The 15,055-nt window shown below is 47.3% G+C and overlaps 4 protein-coding genes across 4 annotated transcripts; 3 read left to right on the top strand and 1 right to left on the bottom strand.

Annotated features, from left to right (window-relative positions):
* Positions 1-4,879: 4,879 nt before the first annotated feature.
* Positions 4,880-6,274, top strand: Pdw03_6977 (Integral membrane protein, putative; the record flags this gene model as incomplete). The annotated part of the gene is made up of 5 exons (XM_014678874.1): positions 4,880-5,080; positions 5,140-5,244; positions 5,306-5,679; positions 5,740-5,807; positions 5,874-6,274. 5 exons carry the CDS (start codon positions 4,880-4,882, stop codon positions 6,272-6,274), a joined length of 1,149 nt encoding a protein of 382 aa, XP_014534360.1.
* Positions 6,275-6,721: 447 nt separating this feature from the next.
* Pdw03_6976 (Vacuolar aspartyl aminopeptidase Lap4, putative) lies at positions 6,722-8,266 on the bottom strand (the record flags this gene model as incomplete). The annotated part of the gene is made up of 1 exon (XM_014678875.1): positions 6,722-8,266. One exon carries the CDS (start codon positions 8,264-8,266, stop codon positions 6,722-6,724), a length of 1,545 nt encoding a protein of 514 aa, XP_014534361.1.
* A 1,189-nt stretch (positions 8,267-9,455) lies between these two features.
* On the top strand, positions 9,456-11,052 carry Pdw03_6975 (Alcohol dehydrogenase superfamily, zinc-containing; the record flags this gene model as incomplete). Its single annotated transcript, XM_014678876.1, has 5 exons — positions 9,456-9,618; positions 9,680-9,775; positions 9,841-10,068; positions 10,146-10,723; positions 10,774-11,052. The coding sequence occupies 5 exons, from the start codon at positions 9,456-9,458 to the stop codon at positions 11,050-11,052; spliced, it is 1,344 nt and encodes a 447-aa protein (XP_014534362.1).
* A 1,885-nt stretch (positions 11,053-12,937) lies between these two features.
* On the top strand, positions 12,938-14,467 carry Pdw03_6974 (Putative transcriptional activator; the record flags this gene model as incomplete). The annotated part of the gene is made up of 2 exons (XM_066101511.1): positions 12,938-13,426; positions 13,592-14,467. 2 exons carry the CDS (start codon positions 12,938-12,940, stop codon positions 14,465-14,467), a joined length of 1,365 nt encoding a protein of 454 aa, XP_065956594.1.
* Between the last annotated feature and the right edge of the window lie 588 nt (positions 14,468-15,055).

Raw genomic sequence — 15,055 nt, 5'->3', positions numbered from 1 at the left:
GGACTGCTCAGCCATCTTCGAGAATGCGGGGAAATGGTATGATCTATTCTACTTGTCAATGCTGCTACAAAAGAAGGGGGGGGTGTTCCCTTGTACTACCTGTAAGGCGAAATTCACGGAAGTAAACAGAGCAGTTATAATGGTGATTTGTATTGGAATTGAAGAGGGTTTTTGTTTAATTTTGTACCTTGACAAAATGGTAAAATTCCCGAAGCCCAAGAACAACTCACTATAGGACAGGTTGGAACGCGATAGCGAATTTCTAACCTACAATGGCCAATCAAAGTAAGCCACCTACGCAACCATCTGTGGCATCGCAGCTGCAAGTTGGCGCTGACGCGCTCCAGTGGTGTAACCGAGATGGAGTCATTAGACATTGAAGTTGATACATGTGGCGAGGCCCTAGGAACAATGTCTGCTACCGCAGCAATTTTCATAGATTGCTTATATCTAGTCATATCTATATTGGGTACAAACTAGTTGACAAGAATGGCTGAACAACAAGGAGATTTACTAGACCGGATATAGTACTTACTTTGAACCTCTCATAGTGTCATATGCTCCTTAGTACTACTACTAGTTTAGCATCTCTCTTTCCTCCGGTCTTTGGTTTATTAAGCTTTAAACTAAACTACCTATTGTCTGTTTTATATACATTCATTAGTAGACGATCGATCTATCCAGAAAGGAGGGGTAGATATATATAAAGCTTCAGTAGATAGACATTGATTAGTACTAAATAGAAGAGTAAGTTGGGAAAGGTTAAGTTAATACAGACTAGGTTCTAATTATAACTATGCTAGTAGTCAGGCCTACCAAAGTACTACCAAAGTAGAAGTAGCAAGCACTTCGAGAGCTACTTCGTGTATAAGAGATTAGTAAGAGAATTAGTAGTTCTTAAAGCTCTAAATAACTTAAAAAGCTAAAGGTTGTATCGAAACATTTAGTATGATATGAAAATCGGTACTGAGACCTCTATAACAGCGAAGTCTTTATAAGTTGCAACTTTTTTTCAGTTACCATTATCCTTATAGATTGTGAAAAGAGCAGATTTTGTTATTTCAGTTTGATAGAGAATCTGTTGAAAACAAGTTAATTTTTCATTATTAACACGCAACCGGGTCTCATTCAACGCTAAACCTGTCACAAATAAACCATATACGCTACTATATATGTTGGTCCTAGGCACATCAGAGCGAGAGCTCTGATATAGTGCGTACGGGGCCTATATACGATGCTAGAATAAAGTATCGAAACCAGAGGTACAGTACATGGTTGAAAATAGGGTGCAATCACCGGAATATTTACGGACCGCCATAACAGTGTGGCGCACATGCAACATTAATTGTGTATTATGCTTAGCCAGTGTTATCCACACAGAATGGAAAAAGAGCGGATCTTGTCATTTAAGTTAGCTGGAGAACTCAGAGCATTTTTCATGCCCCATCTATTGGAAGTTCCACACAGTGTTGAAACCATAGATCTCTGTCACTATATGTTGTAGTCTAACGATGCTATGTAATTTTCTAGTTATCGTATGGTTCCATTAGCAGCGATTACTAAGTTTCTGCCCGGCAGAAACTCCATTGTCAAATTTGGTCCAAATCGGCTGCCGTATTTTTTGAAATGAAAAACTTCACGGGCCAATTAGCACTCAGTTCTCGCCATGTTGAGGGCAGCACGTGTTGGAAACCAGGCCAATAGGTTACCGGTGCTTCCCCAGGGCGAGGAAAAGAGTCTCTTCAAATAGTAAGCACACAGTGTCTTTTGAAAACCAACCGAATTTGATCGCTCTTTTGCAACAGGATTCGAAGTTGCATGTAAGGCATGTCCGATGGCTCCACACAAACAAATTCCAACCGACGGAAGTTTTTCAAAAAATAAATTTTACCATGAAATTCGCATACATATCGTATTTCTCTATTTGGAGATGTGATCTTCCCTAGAATAGGGACGGTACATTTTTCATTCTGTAATCTCAGCCACAATCGCAATTGTCCTTGTGATGAAAGGAAAAGAAAAAAAAATGGCAAAGAAAGTTGTTGCAGGCTGTAAGGACTTGACTTCTCGTGTTTTAACCTGCAGCGGCTTAGTTTAGAATATGGAGCTGGCATCTTGGTCCAAATCGCTTACACAGCCCACAGTAAATTCAGAGAATTTTTGACCCGTGGTATGGAAGAAGTTGTCCAAGAAGTTGTCCAGACGTCAATTCGGTGGATTCATGACAAGCTACTATGAGCAGAATTCTCGGATGTGCGATATCTCGCACTGAATGTTCGTAGACTTTGAACCCGCGCGAGAGAGAGAGAGCAGTCAATACTCGTGGAATCCACTCCAATTGAGCTATCTCGATCGTAATTTTAAATCCGGCTAACTGCAGGAAGATGGGTGACCAGAGATAAAGGGTACGGAGATGCATCCTGCCCCATGAAATCGTTGACTAGAGCAAGTAGAATCGTCTTGCCGTCTTAAATGGCCTCGGATTTCGACAAGATGGCCCCCCCTTTTTTTAAGCTCATACTGGCTCCTACTTATTAGAGCAAGAAGATTCCGGTCTCCAAGTCAAACTCGGTTGAGACAAGTATCTAAGGATTAGGGTACAGTCGGATCTTAACACAAATTTGACTATATATTCTACAACATAGATTAACGCAATCAAGCCCCAAGCCCCCATGACAACTTGGCAAACGAGGCAACCTGCATGCAACGCACGCCTGGAACCTAGAGTCCTGCGTTTTAACAAAGTGGTCCACTAAATGATTGAAAAAAATCTGGCAGCGAGATATGCGAAGCCCAGTTTCTTTGATCCTGCGGCAGATGATCAACTATCAATATTCGTGTGTCAAACGAATAGCCCTGACGGTTGTAGGTGACGTGACTTGTCAACTTAGCCAGCGCTACCTTGGCTAAGGTCTTTTTTTGGCCACACGCCATTAGTGAACAGTTCAAATGACAAAAGTTATTAGTTGCTTTTTTTTCCTTTCAACATTTTGACGTATTGCCACGAGCTGAATTGCGTGGTTAGCAGTTTTGGATGTTGTGAGACACGACTAGTCGAGGCCACAAAACCACCTGAGACCAACGTGCTTTGTGTGAGAAACATTAATAAAGCCCAATCAGCAAGTTTAAGAAATTGAGCACATCCCCAGGTTCGCGACAAACGAAGCTTTTCGGGTGCGGATATCCCGGGCATGATCATCCCTTGCAAGGTCTATGCCCTATCGAATGAAGTGGCTGGATGTTCCAACAAGTAGGTGATCTTATCTGCCCATTCGATATTCATTTGGATGCTCTGTCATATACGGAGTGGTTTAGTGGCAATAAATAGAGCGCCCCTTACACCCTAACCGCGGCAGATGAGCTTAATATAGCCCTAGCATGCAAAATGAGACAGTGTCTACGATATGCGGTTCGTTTCTAAGTCAACTGACAACTTATGAGACAGTTTGAATCTAATCCTAGTCATTCCACAAATCTCCAAGGTAACAAGATAAGGAGCGGAACCAGAGGGGCACAGATCGAAGAAGCCGATCAGCTCATGTATAGGCAGGGGTCAGATTATCTTGATAGCTTGGGGCTCCTAATTTTTCCCGATGAATTGCTTCATCACCGTTTCCAATTCGCCATGATTGTCTGGCAGTTTTCGCCGCCGCTGTTTTGTGGCATTGAAAGGGATCAGAAAACTGGCCTCGAACATGTAGTGATGAGCGTGCTAACGATTTCAAAGCGAGTCATTAACTATTTCTAAGCTTTAAGCTTGGGTTGATTCCTCGAGTAGTTTTCTACGTTTCAATTTTACTGCAGTGAGAAATCCCATGGGCGGATTGATACACAGGGTGAGTTGACTCCAGGACAGGATAATGTCAGGCCCCTACAAACGATTCTGTAGTGTCACCATCGGATATGATCGAAGATCAAATGACCTCCGAGCTACCTGCAAGTAAAAACCATGTGCAAGTCTTGCATCATGACATATTCAATGTGATTTTGGAATATCTTCAAGTACATTGTATATAGCATGGCAGCAACTTGGAACAAACTGACAGTCTGTAAATGCCTTGCCGTCCGTCAATCAACAAAATAAGGCAAGAGCAACCAGTACGTAGTGCACCTAGTCCAGGTGTTTGGTAAGTCGAGCCGATCACCTCATACAAGATCGACAGAAATAACTTGAAACTATTGAACTATTCAGAGCAGTGAGACGGAAGGGGTAAGTAAATCTTTCTAGAGTCTCAAAATAAGGTGTGGGAAATTTGAATGTGAAAGACCCTGTAAGCTAGATTCTGCCCCCTTGTAGACTGTGGCCACAGCCAAATCCAAAGGGGGAAAAGGGCAAACGTAAAAAAAAGATAAAAACCTCATCTAGACGTGTAAATAGTCTGGTGTGCAGAGATAGAAACCGAGTCCATCGAGGCCAACGCCGGGCCCGATTTGTTGTCTGGGGCCCCTTGCGCTGCACACTGCTGCAAACACGCTTTTTAGACGGGGATCCTGTCTCGCGTCAAAAGCATCAACCCGATAATCCGAGGAGCGAGGAGAGAGAAAATGACTGACTTTATAGGAACTCGGTATTGTCTCTCTCTCAAACAGGGATAGTGGATTCGTTTCTCGCCCGTTTGGTTTCTGGGACTGCATGGATTGCTAATGGCAACGCTGCGCAGAAAATTTTTGTGCTTAGGATTATAACATGGCGAGATTTTCTCGTATTTCCGCTTCGCAATGGGGAGGTTGTTCTCTTATCCCTCCTTTGTGCCCTAAACCTGTCATTAATCAGATCAAGATCGCCATTTGATTAGATCGTCAGACTGTTCCCCGGGCACTCTTCTCTTTGAGGAGTAGCCACCCCTTCGTTTTTCCAAAGCCACAAGATCGTGTGACGATGAGGCTATTGTACCTTCGAGATGCGATCTTCAGGCGAGATAATGATAGCATCATTATGTCTTCCCGGGGTACGCTGGGCATGATTGTAAGCGTTGTGTTCACGGCCTTGGCGACCTGCTTCGTGGCGATGAGGATGTATACTCGTGTGAAACTTATGAATCGAGTGGAGGCAAATGACTGGATGGTCATTATTGCATTGGTAAGTTGGATGATTGTTATGAAAAAAAATGCTAGAAACTGATGCAGACACTACTATAGGTAAACTCATATGTCTTCATGGCCCTCGACATTATTGAAGCCGTCAGTGGCATGGGAGTGCATTTGAAAAATATCCCACCAAGCATTCTCGAAAGACAGATGAAGGTAAGCTTGCCCGCAACCGGGTCATCGCCTATCAACCATATCTAACAAACAATCCAAACAGGCCTTCTGGCTCACCATTCCTTTCTACAACGCCGCCGTCCTGTGTGCCAAAGCTTCGATTCTGATGCAGTACTTCCGAGTCTTCCCAACACATCGCATGCGCGTTGTCTGTTGGGTCATGATCACCTTCCTAGGTATCTATGGTACTTGGGCAGTGATCAGTGCCTTTCTCAACTGCGTTCCCGTCGCCAAATTCTGGGACGAATCCATCCCAGGTTTCTGTTTGAGCAAGACCAACCTGTGGTTCTCCAATGCTAGTATGCATATCTCGACTGATGTGGCCATCTTAGTCATTCCCATCCCAGCTTTAATGGCAGTCGACTTGCCCCGAAAACAAAAGATCGCCTTAATGATCATGTTCGCTTTAGGTGGCTTGTGAGTGACCTTGTCTCAGACACATAAACTGATGCCAGAACTAACGGAAACCATCACAAGCGTCTGCATCACCAGTATCGTCCGTCTAGTCAGCCTAAAAAAGATCTCCGATTCAACCGATCCTACCTGTACGTATTGTGTCAGATGGCTCAGCCCTAATCGCATCCCAAAACAAAGCTAAACCCACAAATCAGACGACAACGTCGGCGCCGCCTCTTGGTCCGCCATCGAATGCAACACAGGCATAATCTGCGCCTGTCTACCAACCCTAAAACCCCTCATCGCCCGCTTCTTCCCAGGCATGGTGTCGACTTTCAACGCCAGCCGTACCACCCGCGGCGACACAACCCGGCGCAACTCTGACTGGAACGGCGATGCGACAACCTTCGCCACACCCGGCGAAGAACACGAATACGGCGCCGGTGACCCGGAGCGCGTTCTAGCTCTCGTTCCTAGTACCGGCTTCAGACCTAGTCTTAAGCGCTGGACGAGAGAGGAAGAGAAGAAGTTGGCTCGGATTTCTTCTGTTCCTGGGCCTCGTCCAAAAAGAAAGCACCCTCGTCCTTTGCCTGTGGATGTGGCGGTGCCGTTCTGAGGGTTTGGTGTTGCATTTACACGCATTTGGTTTTGGAATGGCTTGACCAGTCAGGTTGGTGGCTTGGAGTGTTGGTTGATATACCCGTCGGAGCTTTTTGTTTGTTTTTCAGTTGCGCCACACTCTTTTTGGGCTGTTGGGCTATGCTTACCCCGTGGGGAACACGCTCTCTTCTTTTTTTTCTTATGTCAAATTCAAAGATAATGTAATGTGGAAGGTAGGTATGGAAATTTTTGGATATAGAGATAGTCGAGGTCCATCAATCGAATCAAATACAACATAGACAACATGATACTGAGATTTGGAAGAACAGCCACAGAATGAAGCCACTTCGTTGTAATCCAATGCACGCCCCAAGCATAAAGCAACGAGACCGCCCGCCCAAAATTGGCATGCACAAAAGAGAAAGGCCATACACTGTCTAGAGCAACGCGCAAAATTACCGATCTAAAAATCGGCAAATTCCTTATCGACTTCTTCGTAGTGATCGAAGAATCCCTTGAACAACTTGACACCCAGACCGGGGTCCAAGCTTCCGGTAGTCGCCCGGATACTGTGCATACTCAGCTGCGGGATACCGCAGTCAATGGCCCTCATGCCGATCTGGGCACTGGTCATGGGCCCAATAGTGCCACCGCTGCGAGAGTCATTGCGAATCTGGAAGACCTGCAGGGTTGACCCACAGCGCTCTGCCACTCGCCTAATGAAGCCCTCGCTGACGCTGTCGGTAGTCATGTGTCCATTGGAGTCAGCAGACACTGTCACGCCAACGTTAAGGCGGGGCGCGTGGTTTTCCAAGTAGACATTGAGGAAGTTCGGGTTCACTGCGTGGATGACATCTGATGAAACCAAGAAGCTGTTGGCTACTGTCTGAGAAAGGAGATTGGGGCCGTAGTTGTCCTTCGCAAAGGCCTCGGTAATCCGCTCAATGACGCTGCTCATAAAGTTCGACCGAGCACCTTGGCGGAGCAAACTGCCAATCTCTTCATCATCAAACATACCAACCATCTTGACAATTCCGGGAGATGTACTGTCCGAGGAAGCAATGAGCGCTTCCTGTGCAGCATAGCAGCAGAGCTTGTCGTCAATGCGACCGGCGAAGATCATGTCCTTCTCCAGACCTCCCAGTTGAGCGGGCTGAGTATCAAAAAGTTCCAATTCCCAGTTGACAATGGTGCTATAGTCTGTGACGCCAAGCTCCTTGGCGATGATCTTCACAAGCTTTTCAGGCTGGGTCGAGGTAAATGTGCCAAACTTGACGTTGCTAGACTCAGTCTTGGAGTGTTCAAACAGATCAGAGTTATCAACTCCAATGACAGGCACCATTTGAGTTTCCAGGTTGAACGGGCCATTGGCAGGGGTGCCGAAATGGGGAGCGAGGGTAGGTATACGAGCAATAGGCCAGTCAAGTTTGACCAGCTTAGTCTCCACCTTACCAGTTTCCGGGTTACGCACGAGCACGCGACCACCGATACCAAGATCACGATCCCACCAAGTAGTGCCAAGTCCACCAGCGTACGGAGCAACGCCAAGCTGCTGGAAGCCTGCTTTGTTCGGTAACTTGGACACGGGCTTCAGCTTAGCAGTCAAGGCATCGACGTGGCCGGCAACGATAGCCACGCCATTACCGCTCTCGTAGTTGGAGCCAATGTTGAAAGCAATCAAAGAGCTCCCGTTCCGAGAGATGTAGAACTTGCCGCCTCGTTTCAGCTCCGATGTCCACACCGCTCGTTCGGAGAGTTGCTTGTAGCCATGCTCTTCGAGCTGCTTGGAGAAAGATTTGACGGCGTGGAAGATTGTGGGGTTGGATGTCATGAACTCGCAGTATGGTTTGGAGTAATCCTCGGGTTTAATAGGTTCATTGGCGATCGGTGCCTGAGCTCGGACGGGCTGTGCTGCAGGTACAGGCATGAACGCGCTGGGCAGCTGGGCGGAGAATTGTGAAGCCCATGGCATATCGAGGCCTTGGGTGATGTTGTGTTTTCTTGTCATATTGAAAATGGAGTATTGAATTGCATGGGTGTATGGAAGAGGAAAAAGTTGGAGGAGAAAATGACCTGTGAGGGGAATAGGCGGAGCCCCGACGGACTGGTACCTGATCCGTGGATGTGTCTCTTGCTTATCAAGTCCGGTGATAACGGTTTCAGCACCTGGGACGTTCAATTGACTCATCTGTGACAACTACTACATGTCCTTTTTTAATCCGTCAAATGGTCCCTTACATGTAGGTATGTAGGATCCTATTGCAATTATCGCAACAATATCTGTGGCGTGGTAAATGCTTATTTCGGACCTACGAATTGCAAACGTTGAAACCAAGCCCGATGACGCCACTTGCCTCCAAATCGGGTCCCGGAAGTTCATTGCAAAGACATCATTTAAGTGTAGAAAAGAAAAAATTAGCCTAGGATATTCCCTTAGTACTAGAGCGATGTGAATGTTATCTATTTTGGAAATGTTCTTAACTGCTATGTCTCTGCAGCTCGAGTGCAACATACCTCAATGATAATTGCGCAGTATCAACTCTCTTGGGTTTGCAGAATACTAGAATAGTCGACCGCGTTTCCGGCCATGGAACGTATTTTTTAGTTTATTTTTTAGATGTCTTTTCTTCTCCAGACAGATTGCTATTTCCAGTTTGCTAGATAGACTACAACAAGCTAGCACAAAGTCTTTATTTGTGACATGGGTTTTGTTTGTATAACAAGGGATCTATGATACAAGGAGGAATTGACTAAAAAGGCCTTCGCCCCTGAGTTGAAACCGTTGGGAATTTGCGAAAAACACTTCGTTAAATCATTCAACGGATGTCAATGTTTTTACCGCGATCACACAGATCCACCGAGCTACGTGGGAGCTCATTGGCAACCTGGGGTCTGGAGAGAAGTGCAAAATAGCGGGGTTAATCTGATATTTGAAGAGGCCGGGGAGATATTTAACGCGTGTCTTACAGGATACAGGATAGCTCTTGTTGACGCATTCCCGACATCATGGTGATGTCAGTTTACAGAAAAGCCCCAAACGTGAAGATGTAATGTACTACAGAATAAGAATGAAGGGTAAATGTGAGTCTAGTTGATGAGTACAACACTGTGCTGGAATTTTCCATCACACCTTGGGACACAATGAACACACAATTTTTTTTCTATCTCAATTTCACATCTCTGCAAATAGGTTGAAAATGGCGATGACCCAGGCAGCAAACCTGGCAGAAAATATTCTTGGCCATGGTGATAATGCAACAATCACCACTGATGTGTCTAGCTTCGACAATGAATATGGAGTAGAGACTGGAGAGAGGATCCAGGCTACTACCTGGCAAGGGAAGAACCGAGTCAGAGTTGGTAAGTGGGAGAGGCAATTGCCAGTTTAAGCCTTTTTTGCTTTGCTAACCACTATGATTAGTGCAAATGCCGAAGCCACGCGTGATTGACCCTGGAGATGTGATTGTCAGGGTGACAGGAAGCACTATTTGCGGTAGCGATCTTCACCTGTATCACGGTATGAAGATAGTTCCACGATGACCCGAGTGAGCGAACAAACTGACACCGTTTTGTCTGGCAAAGGAGTCATTCCTCAGTTGGAGAAGGGCGACGTGCTCGGCCATGAATGCTGTGGAGTTGTGGACAGTATAGGACCAGAGTCAAAGAAGGTCGAAGTCGGAGAACGAGTTGTTGTTTCGTTTCCGATTGCTTGTGGCGATTGCAGGAATTGTCGGAGAGAGTACTACTCTCAATGTGACAAGACCAATGAGAATAACCTGGCCAATGCCTTGTATGGGAAGCGGACTGCAGGTATGTTGAATAGAGTAGCCGATATGCACTCCACGCGGCCCGGGGGGTCCCAACTCTTGTACTAAAATTGGGAACAGGCATGTTTGGATATTCCCATTTCACTGGAGGGTTTGCAGGTGGCCAGGCGGAGTATATTCGAGTTCCATACGGCGACGTCAATCTACTTCCCATTCCAGCCGAAGTGCCAGATGAGAAGGCACTCTATGTTTCGGATGTTATAGCAACATCATGGCATTGCGTGGTTGACACCGGTGTGAAGAAAGGGGATGTTGTTGCGATCTGGGGAGCTGGGCCGATCGGACAGATGTGTGCACAGTTTGGCTTCTTCCATGGAGCTAGCCGAGTCATCCTTATCGACGGAGGCGATGGAGCATGGCGATTGGATTTTGTGAAGACCAAAGCTCCAAATGTTGAGACGATCGACTTCACAGATTTGCCCAAAGGCGAGTCAGTGACATCACAGCTGCAAAAGATGGTTGAGGGCGGACCCGACGTTGCCTTGGAGTGTGCAGCGGGTGAATACACCAAAGGATGGGCGCATTACTTCGAGCAGATTCTTGGAATGGAGACGGATACTTCGGAGCTATTAAATGAGATGATTACTGCCGTTCGACCATTTGGACATGTTGGGGTGACCGGTGTCTATGCCGGATTTGTGAGTTCACTGGTTCTCGGAAGAGTGAAGTACCTAACCATCATTCGCAGACTAATCACTTTAACATTGGGGCTCTGATGCAAACAGGTGTTCACCTAATGGGTAATGGGCAGGCTCCTGTCCACAAGTATTGGAAGCACCTCATGCATCTCATTCAGATGAACGATATCAATCCGCTGGACATGGTGACCCATCGGGTCCGTTTGGAAGACATAGAGAAACTGTATGCGCTTTTCAATAAGCGAGAGAAAGGTATGCAGAAAGTCTTTCTGCAGACCAAGCACTCTTCTCCTCCATCAGAGGGAGCACCTCGATTAACAGGCCTGTGAGGCAATATTTCGTATTGATGAACTTCTTGAAGAGCATGACTTTTTGGAATTCGCCCTCGCACATATATCACTGGACACACCTCTTGGAAACTTTCAGTCTATAGAAGGAAATGCGTAATAATCTCGACAATTTCTTGACTTTCGATGGAACTAGAAAATACCGGTATTTTGTGAATTGAGTGGCAGAGAAATGGAGATATTGTAGACATCAATGTAGAGTTCATGTCACTGCAGATTGGGAGCTCTTCCTTGATCGGATTTTAGCTGGAATCAACTTCGCTCAAATTTTAGATTCGAGATTGCAATTCATCCTAGTAGATCAGGAGCGAACTGGGGGTCCCTGAACTTTGCCAGAATCTCACGACGTCACTGCATCATCAAGTCAGTTTAAACTATTCGTTCCATCACAATCGCACTGAAAAGGATATCGAGTAAAGTGGATCGGCTTTACGGATCAGCGAGAATGGTAGTCTAAACACTTAGGACACGAGCATGTCCAATGGAAGCGGCTTCTTACCACGCGTTCCACTTTTTCCACCGTCAATCTCTGCATAAAAAGTACGCACGTCAGACGGATCTATGGCTAACTGGCGGTGGTTTTCTCTAGATCGGGTTATGTGCATGAAAGTTCCGCTGTTCGGCCCTCGCTCGGAATGAGGTTAGGGAGCATCATTGACTGATTGATAAGATTATGCTTTTGGGGGTAATTCCAAGGTTGGCCAAGACCACCAACCATTTCCACGGAAGGGCTGACCCAAGCACCAGAGAGGAAAAATTACGGCAGTGGAAATGAGACAATTTTGCCGGTCTTCGATTCAGCCCTTGGATTGCAATCAGCCCTAGAGGCGAGTGGCCTTAGTGCAATCAGATAAGATCCAGAGACCGAGAACGGCTAAACGGGATCCATTTCCCAAATCGATCAATACTCTCACCGCTGGTGAATGACTCCTAGAAAAGTTCTTTTGCGCATGGCGGCATTCTCATTGGCTCAATCGCCGTTTCTGCTAGGTAATGGCTACAGGGCTGGTAGACCGGAAGCAGGGGGAGTTTTGCCCACCCATGGTCAATAGATTGACGAGACACTCCACTCTGAAGCAAATTTAATTTCCACTGGAGATTTCTGATCCGTGTTGTCTATCATGGAGCCATTGACAATCAGGCGGATGAATAGTGAGATGCATGAGAATCTTAGCACGTCACGGAGTGCGCAATTGGGAGTTGCGACGGGATCATCTGCTGTCGCAACTGTCCTTGACCAGTTCAAGTAATACTTGGGTCATGTCTAGGAAACTATAAACACTGTCAGTGAAAAAAACTCAGACTGAACAACATCGATTACAGAAAAAATGCTACCTCAGCCCACCAACGCCCTCTCGGAACCATCTCCACTGAGATTCGGATCAGATAAAATTTTCAAAGGGGATCCTCTCGGGATTAGGTTTAGCAAGATAGCGAATGAACCAATGGCAGATCAGCAGAAGAAGAAAAAAAAAAAAGAAGAGCAAACCCTGGAAGAAAGGCAAAGGCATACAGACAGCCGAAAGGGCAATGTCCGAAACCGGCATCATGTGAGCACATAATCTAATCTGATCATCGGCCACTTTTTCTCGGCTTTCCACCCTCCCTTCGCATCTCTTTCTTCTCTATAACCTCTACATATACTCTTTACGTGGCCATTCCCCGTCTGATTGCTTCCACAAAGAATAGAGGTTGATCAAAAAACTAGTTCGTTCTCTCCACTGGTATTTCTCGCTTATTGGTTCACATGAGCGCACTTCCGCTCTTCCGACCGAGAAACGGCTCGTGCGTGTGCCCCGACCACCCCCGACTCTAGTTATTTTAATCTGACCCCAACGCAGTATTTGAACATCAGCTTGGTGTCAAAATGGCCAGTAGTGTGTCTATGACACATGTTCCAGCTGGAGTTCCTGCACTAGCCCTCGCACCGGCACCTACGCTGGCTGCTAGGCCCTCTGTAGCCCCTTCCCCAGGACCGGGTACACCCGGCTCAATCACCTCGAAAGAATGGGTGATTCCACCACGTCCCAAGCCTGGTCGCAAGCCAGCTACGGACACCCCGCCAACCAAACGTAAAGCGCAGAACCGAGCAGCTCAACGGGCGTTCCGTGAGCGCCGGGCCGCCCGCGTCAGTGAACTGGAAGAGCAAATGAAGGAGATCGAAGATAGCCACGATGTCCAAGTCGCCTCGCTCCAACAGCAAATTGGAAACCTCTCCAGTGAGGTTGATCAGTGCCGAGAGGAGATGGGCTGGTGGCGCGACCGATGCCACGCCTTGGAGAAGGAAGTATCGATCGAGCGCAGCGCGAAGGAAGCCCTTGTCAAGGAATTCCGGTCATCTCTTACAGGCTCTAACGTAAGCAATCCCGCGCCCATTCCAGACTCTGTGCCCTTGCCGCCTCGCAAAACCAGAAGCTCCCGAATGGAGGATGTTCGGCCTACTAGTACCGAACAAAACAAGGAAGATGGACAGATGAATGTACCTCTGGGCTGCAATGACTGCTCTAACGACCACTGTCAGTGCATTGAAGATGCATTCGGCATGCCAATTGATACCCATGAGTCATCTCGTTCTAGGCACTCACCTCATGGCGTTGGCAGCCCGGAACGAGATCACAGGGATCCTCAAATCAAGCCCGATCCGGAAGAGATGGAAATCGACTTCACCGCTCAGTTCTCTAGCGTTCCAACCCAGTCTCACGACCAAGAAGTCTCCTCGCCCCCTGTTGATCCCTGCGGGTTCTGCCAGGACGGTACTCCCTGTATCTGCGCTGAGATGGCCGCACAGGAGCAGCAGCGTGTACGCAACATCAACACATTCGAGACCAACCGTCTCGCACCAATCCAATCCATCTCCCAATTCACCCCGCCTCCATCCGAAGGAGACGTCCGCTCAGAGGTGACTCTCCCGCCCATTAGTCAAGCGACCAACTCCTGTGCCAATGGGCCAGGTACCTGCGCCCAGTGTCAAGCCGACCCCAGAAGCACTCTTTTTTGCAAGACGTTGGCAGCCTCCCGGTCAGCGAGCGGCACTCCATCGGGAGGAGGCTGCTGTGGAGGCGGAGGAAAGGACGGCGGATGCTGCATGTCGAGAAATGCCCCCGCCACCGCGCCCAAACCGCGTAACAACGCCGCCATGCCTTCGCAACCCCCCGGGTCCAAGCCCGCTCCGCCCTCAGAGCTAACACTTAGCTGCGCCGACGCCTTCACCACTCTGTCCCGCCACCCGAATTTCAATCGCGCCAGCGACGAGATCTCGACCTGGCTGCCAAAGCTCCACACCCTCCCCGATCCCCGCCAGATCGCTTCCCCAGGCAGCCGCGCTGCCTTGGAAGTCGAGGCTGCAAGCGTTATGGGTGTGTTGCGATATTTCGATCGTCGCTTCTCTGAAAAATAAACATTGCTCCAGGATGGATCTCTTGCGTCCGGGTTTCCTTCCCCCTTTGCTTGCATTTTTTCCCCGCACTTTTGATACCCAAACCCTCTCCCGGGCGCACCATGTACCATCATACGGACTTGTTTCATTTTCTTCTGTCTTTCTCTCCTTGCCTTCCATGGGGAATCGATCTGGCCTTCATTCATACTTCCATGGCTCGATTTATTCTCCATCATCCACCAAAAAGCATGACATCTTGATTCTCATTCGATATCACTGGGCTCGCCTAGTGCAGGGTCACCTGGCCGCTATGAACATGGTCAGTGGTTGATCTGGGGGACCCTTTGTTTTCGATCTCAATTCTCGCCTATTATTAGACGGATGGATTTAGCGGCGTTTCTCTCTAAGGGTTATGTTATGTGTACAACGTGGTCTTATTATGAATGAAACGATAATACCGCACTGCAATTTGCCTATACTAAAAACAAAATTCGAATTGTAGAACAAGATGATGTGATTCCTTTTTCGGGTTGGTATATGTGATAGTGATACGCTTGTTACCAAACTTGTTCTCATGTACATAATGAAGCAGCAAGAAAACGCCAGACA

Source organism: Penicillium digitatum, chromosome 2 (genome assembly GCF_016767815.1).
Source record: "Penicillium digitatum chromosome 2, complete sequence".
Taxonomy (NCBI): domain Eukaryota; kingdom Fungi; phylum Ascomycota; class Eurotiomycetes; order Eurotiales; family Aspergillaceae; genus Penicillium; species Penicillium digitatum.
This window is presented reverse-complemented; position numbering and strand designations above follow the sequence as displayed.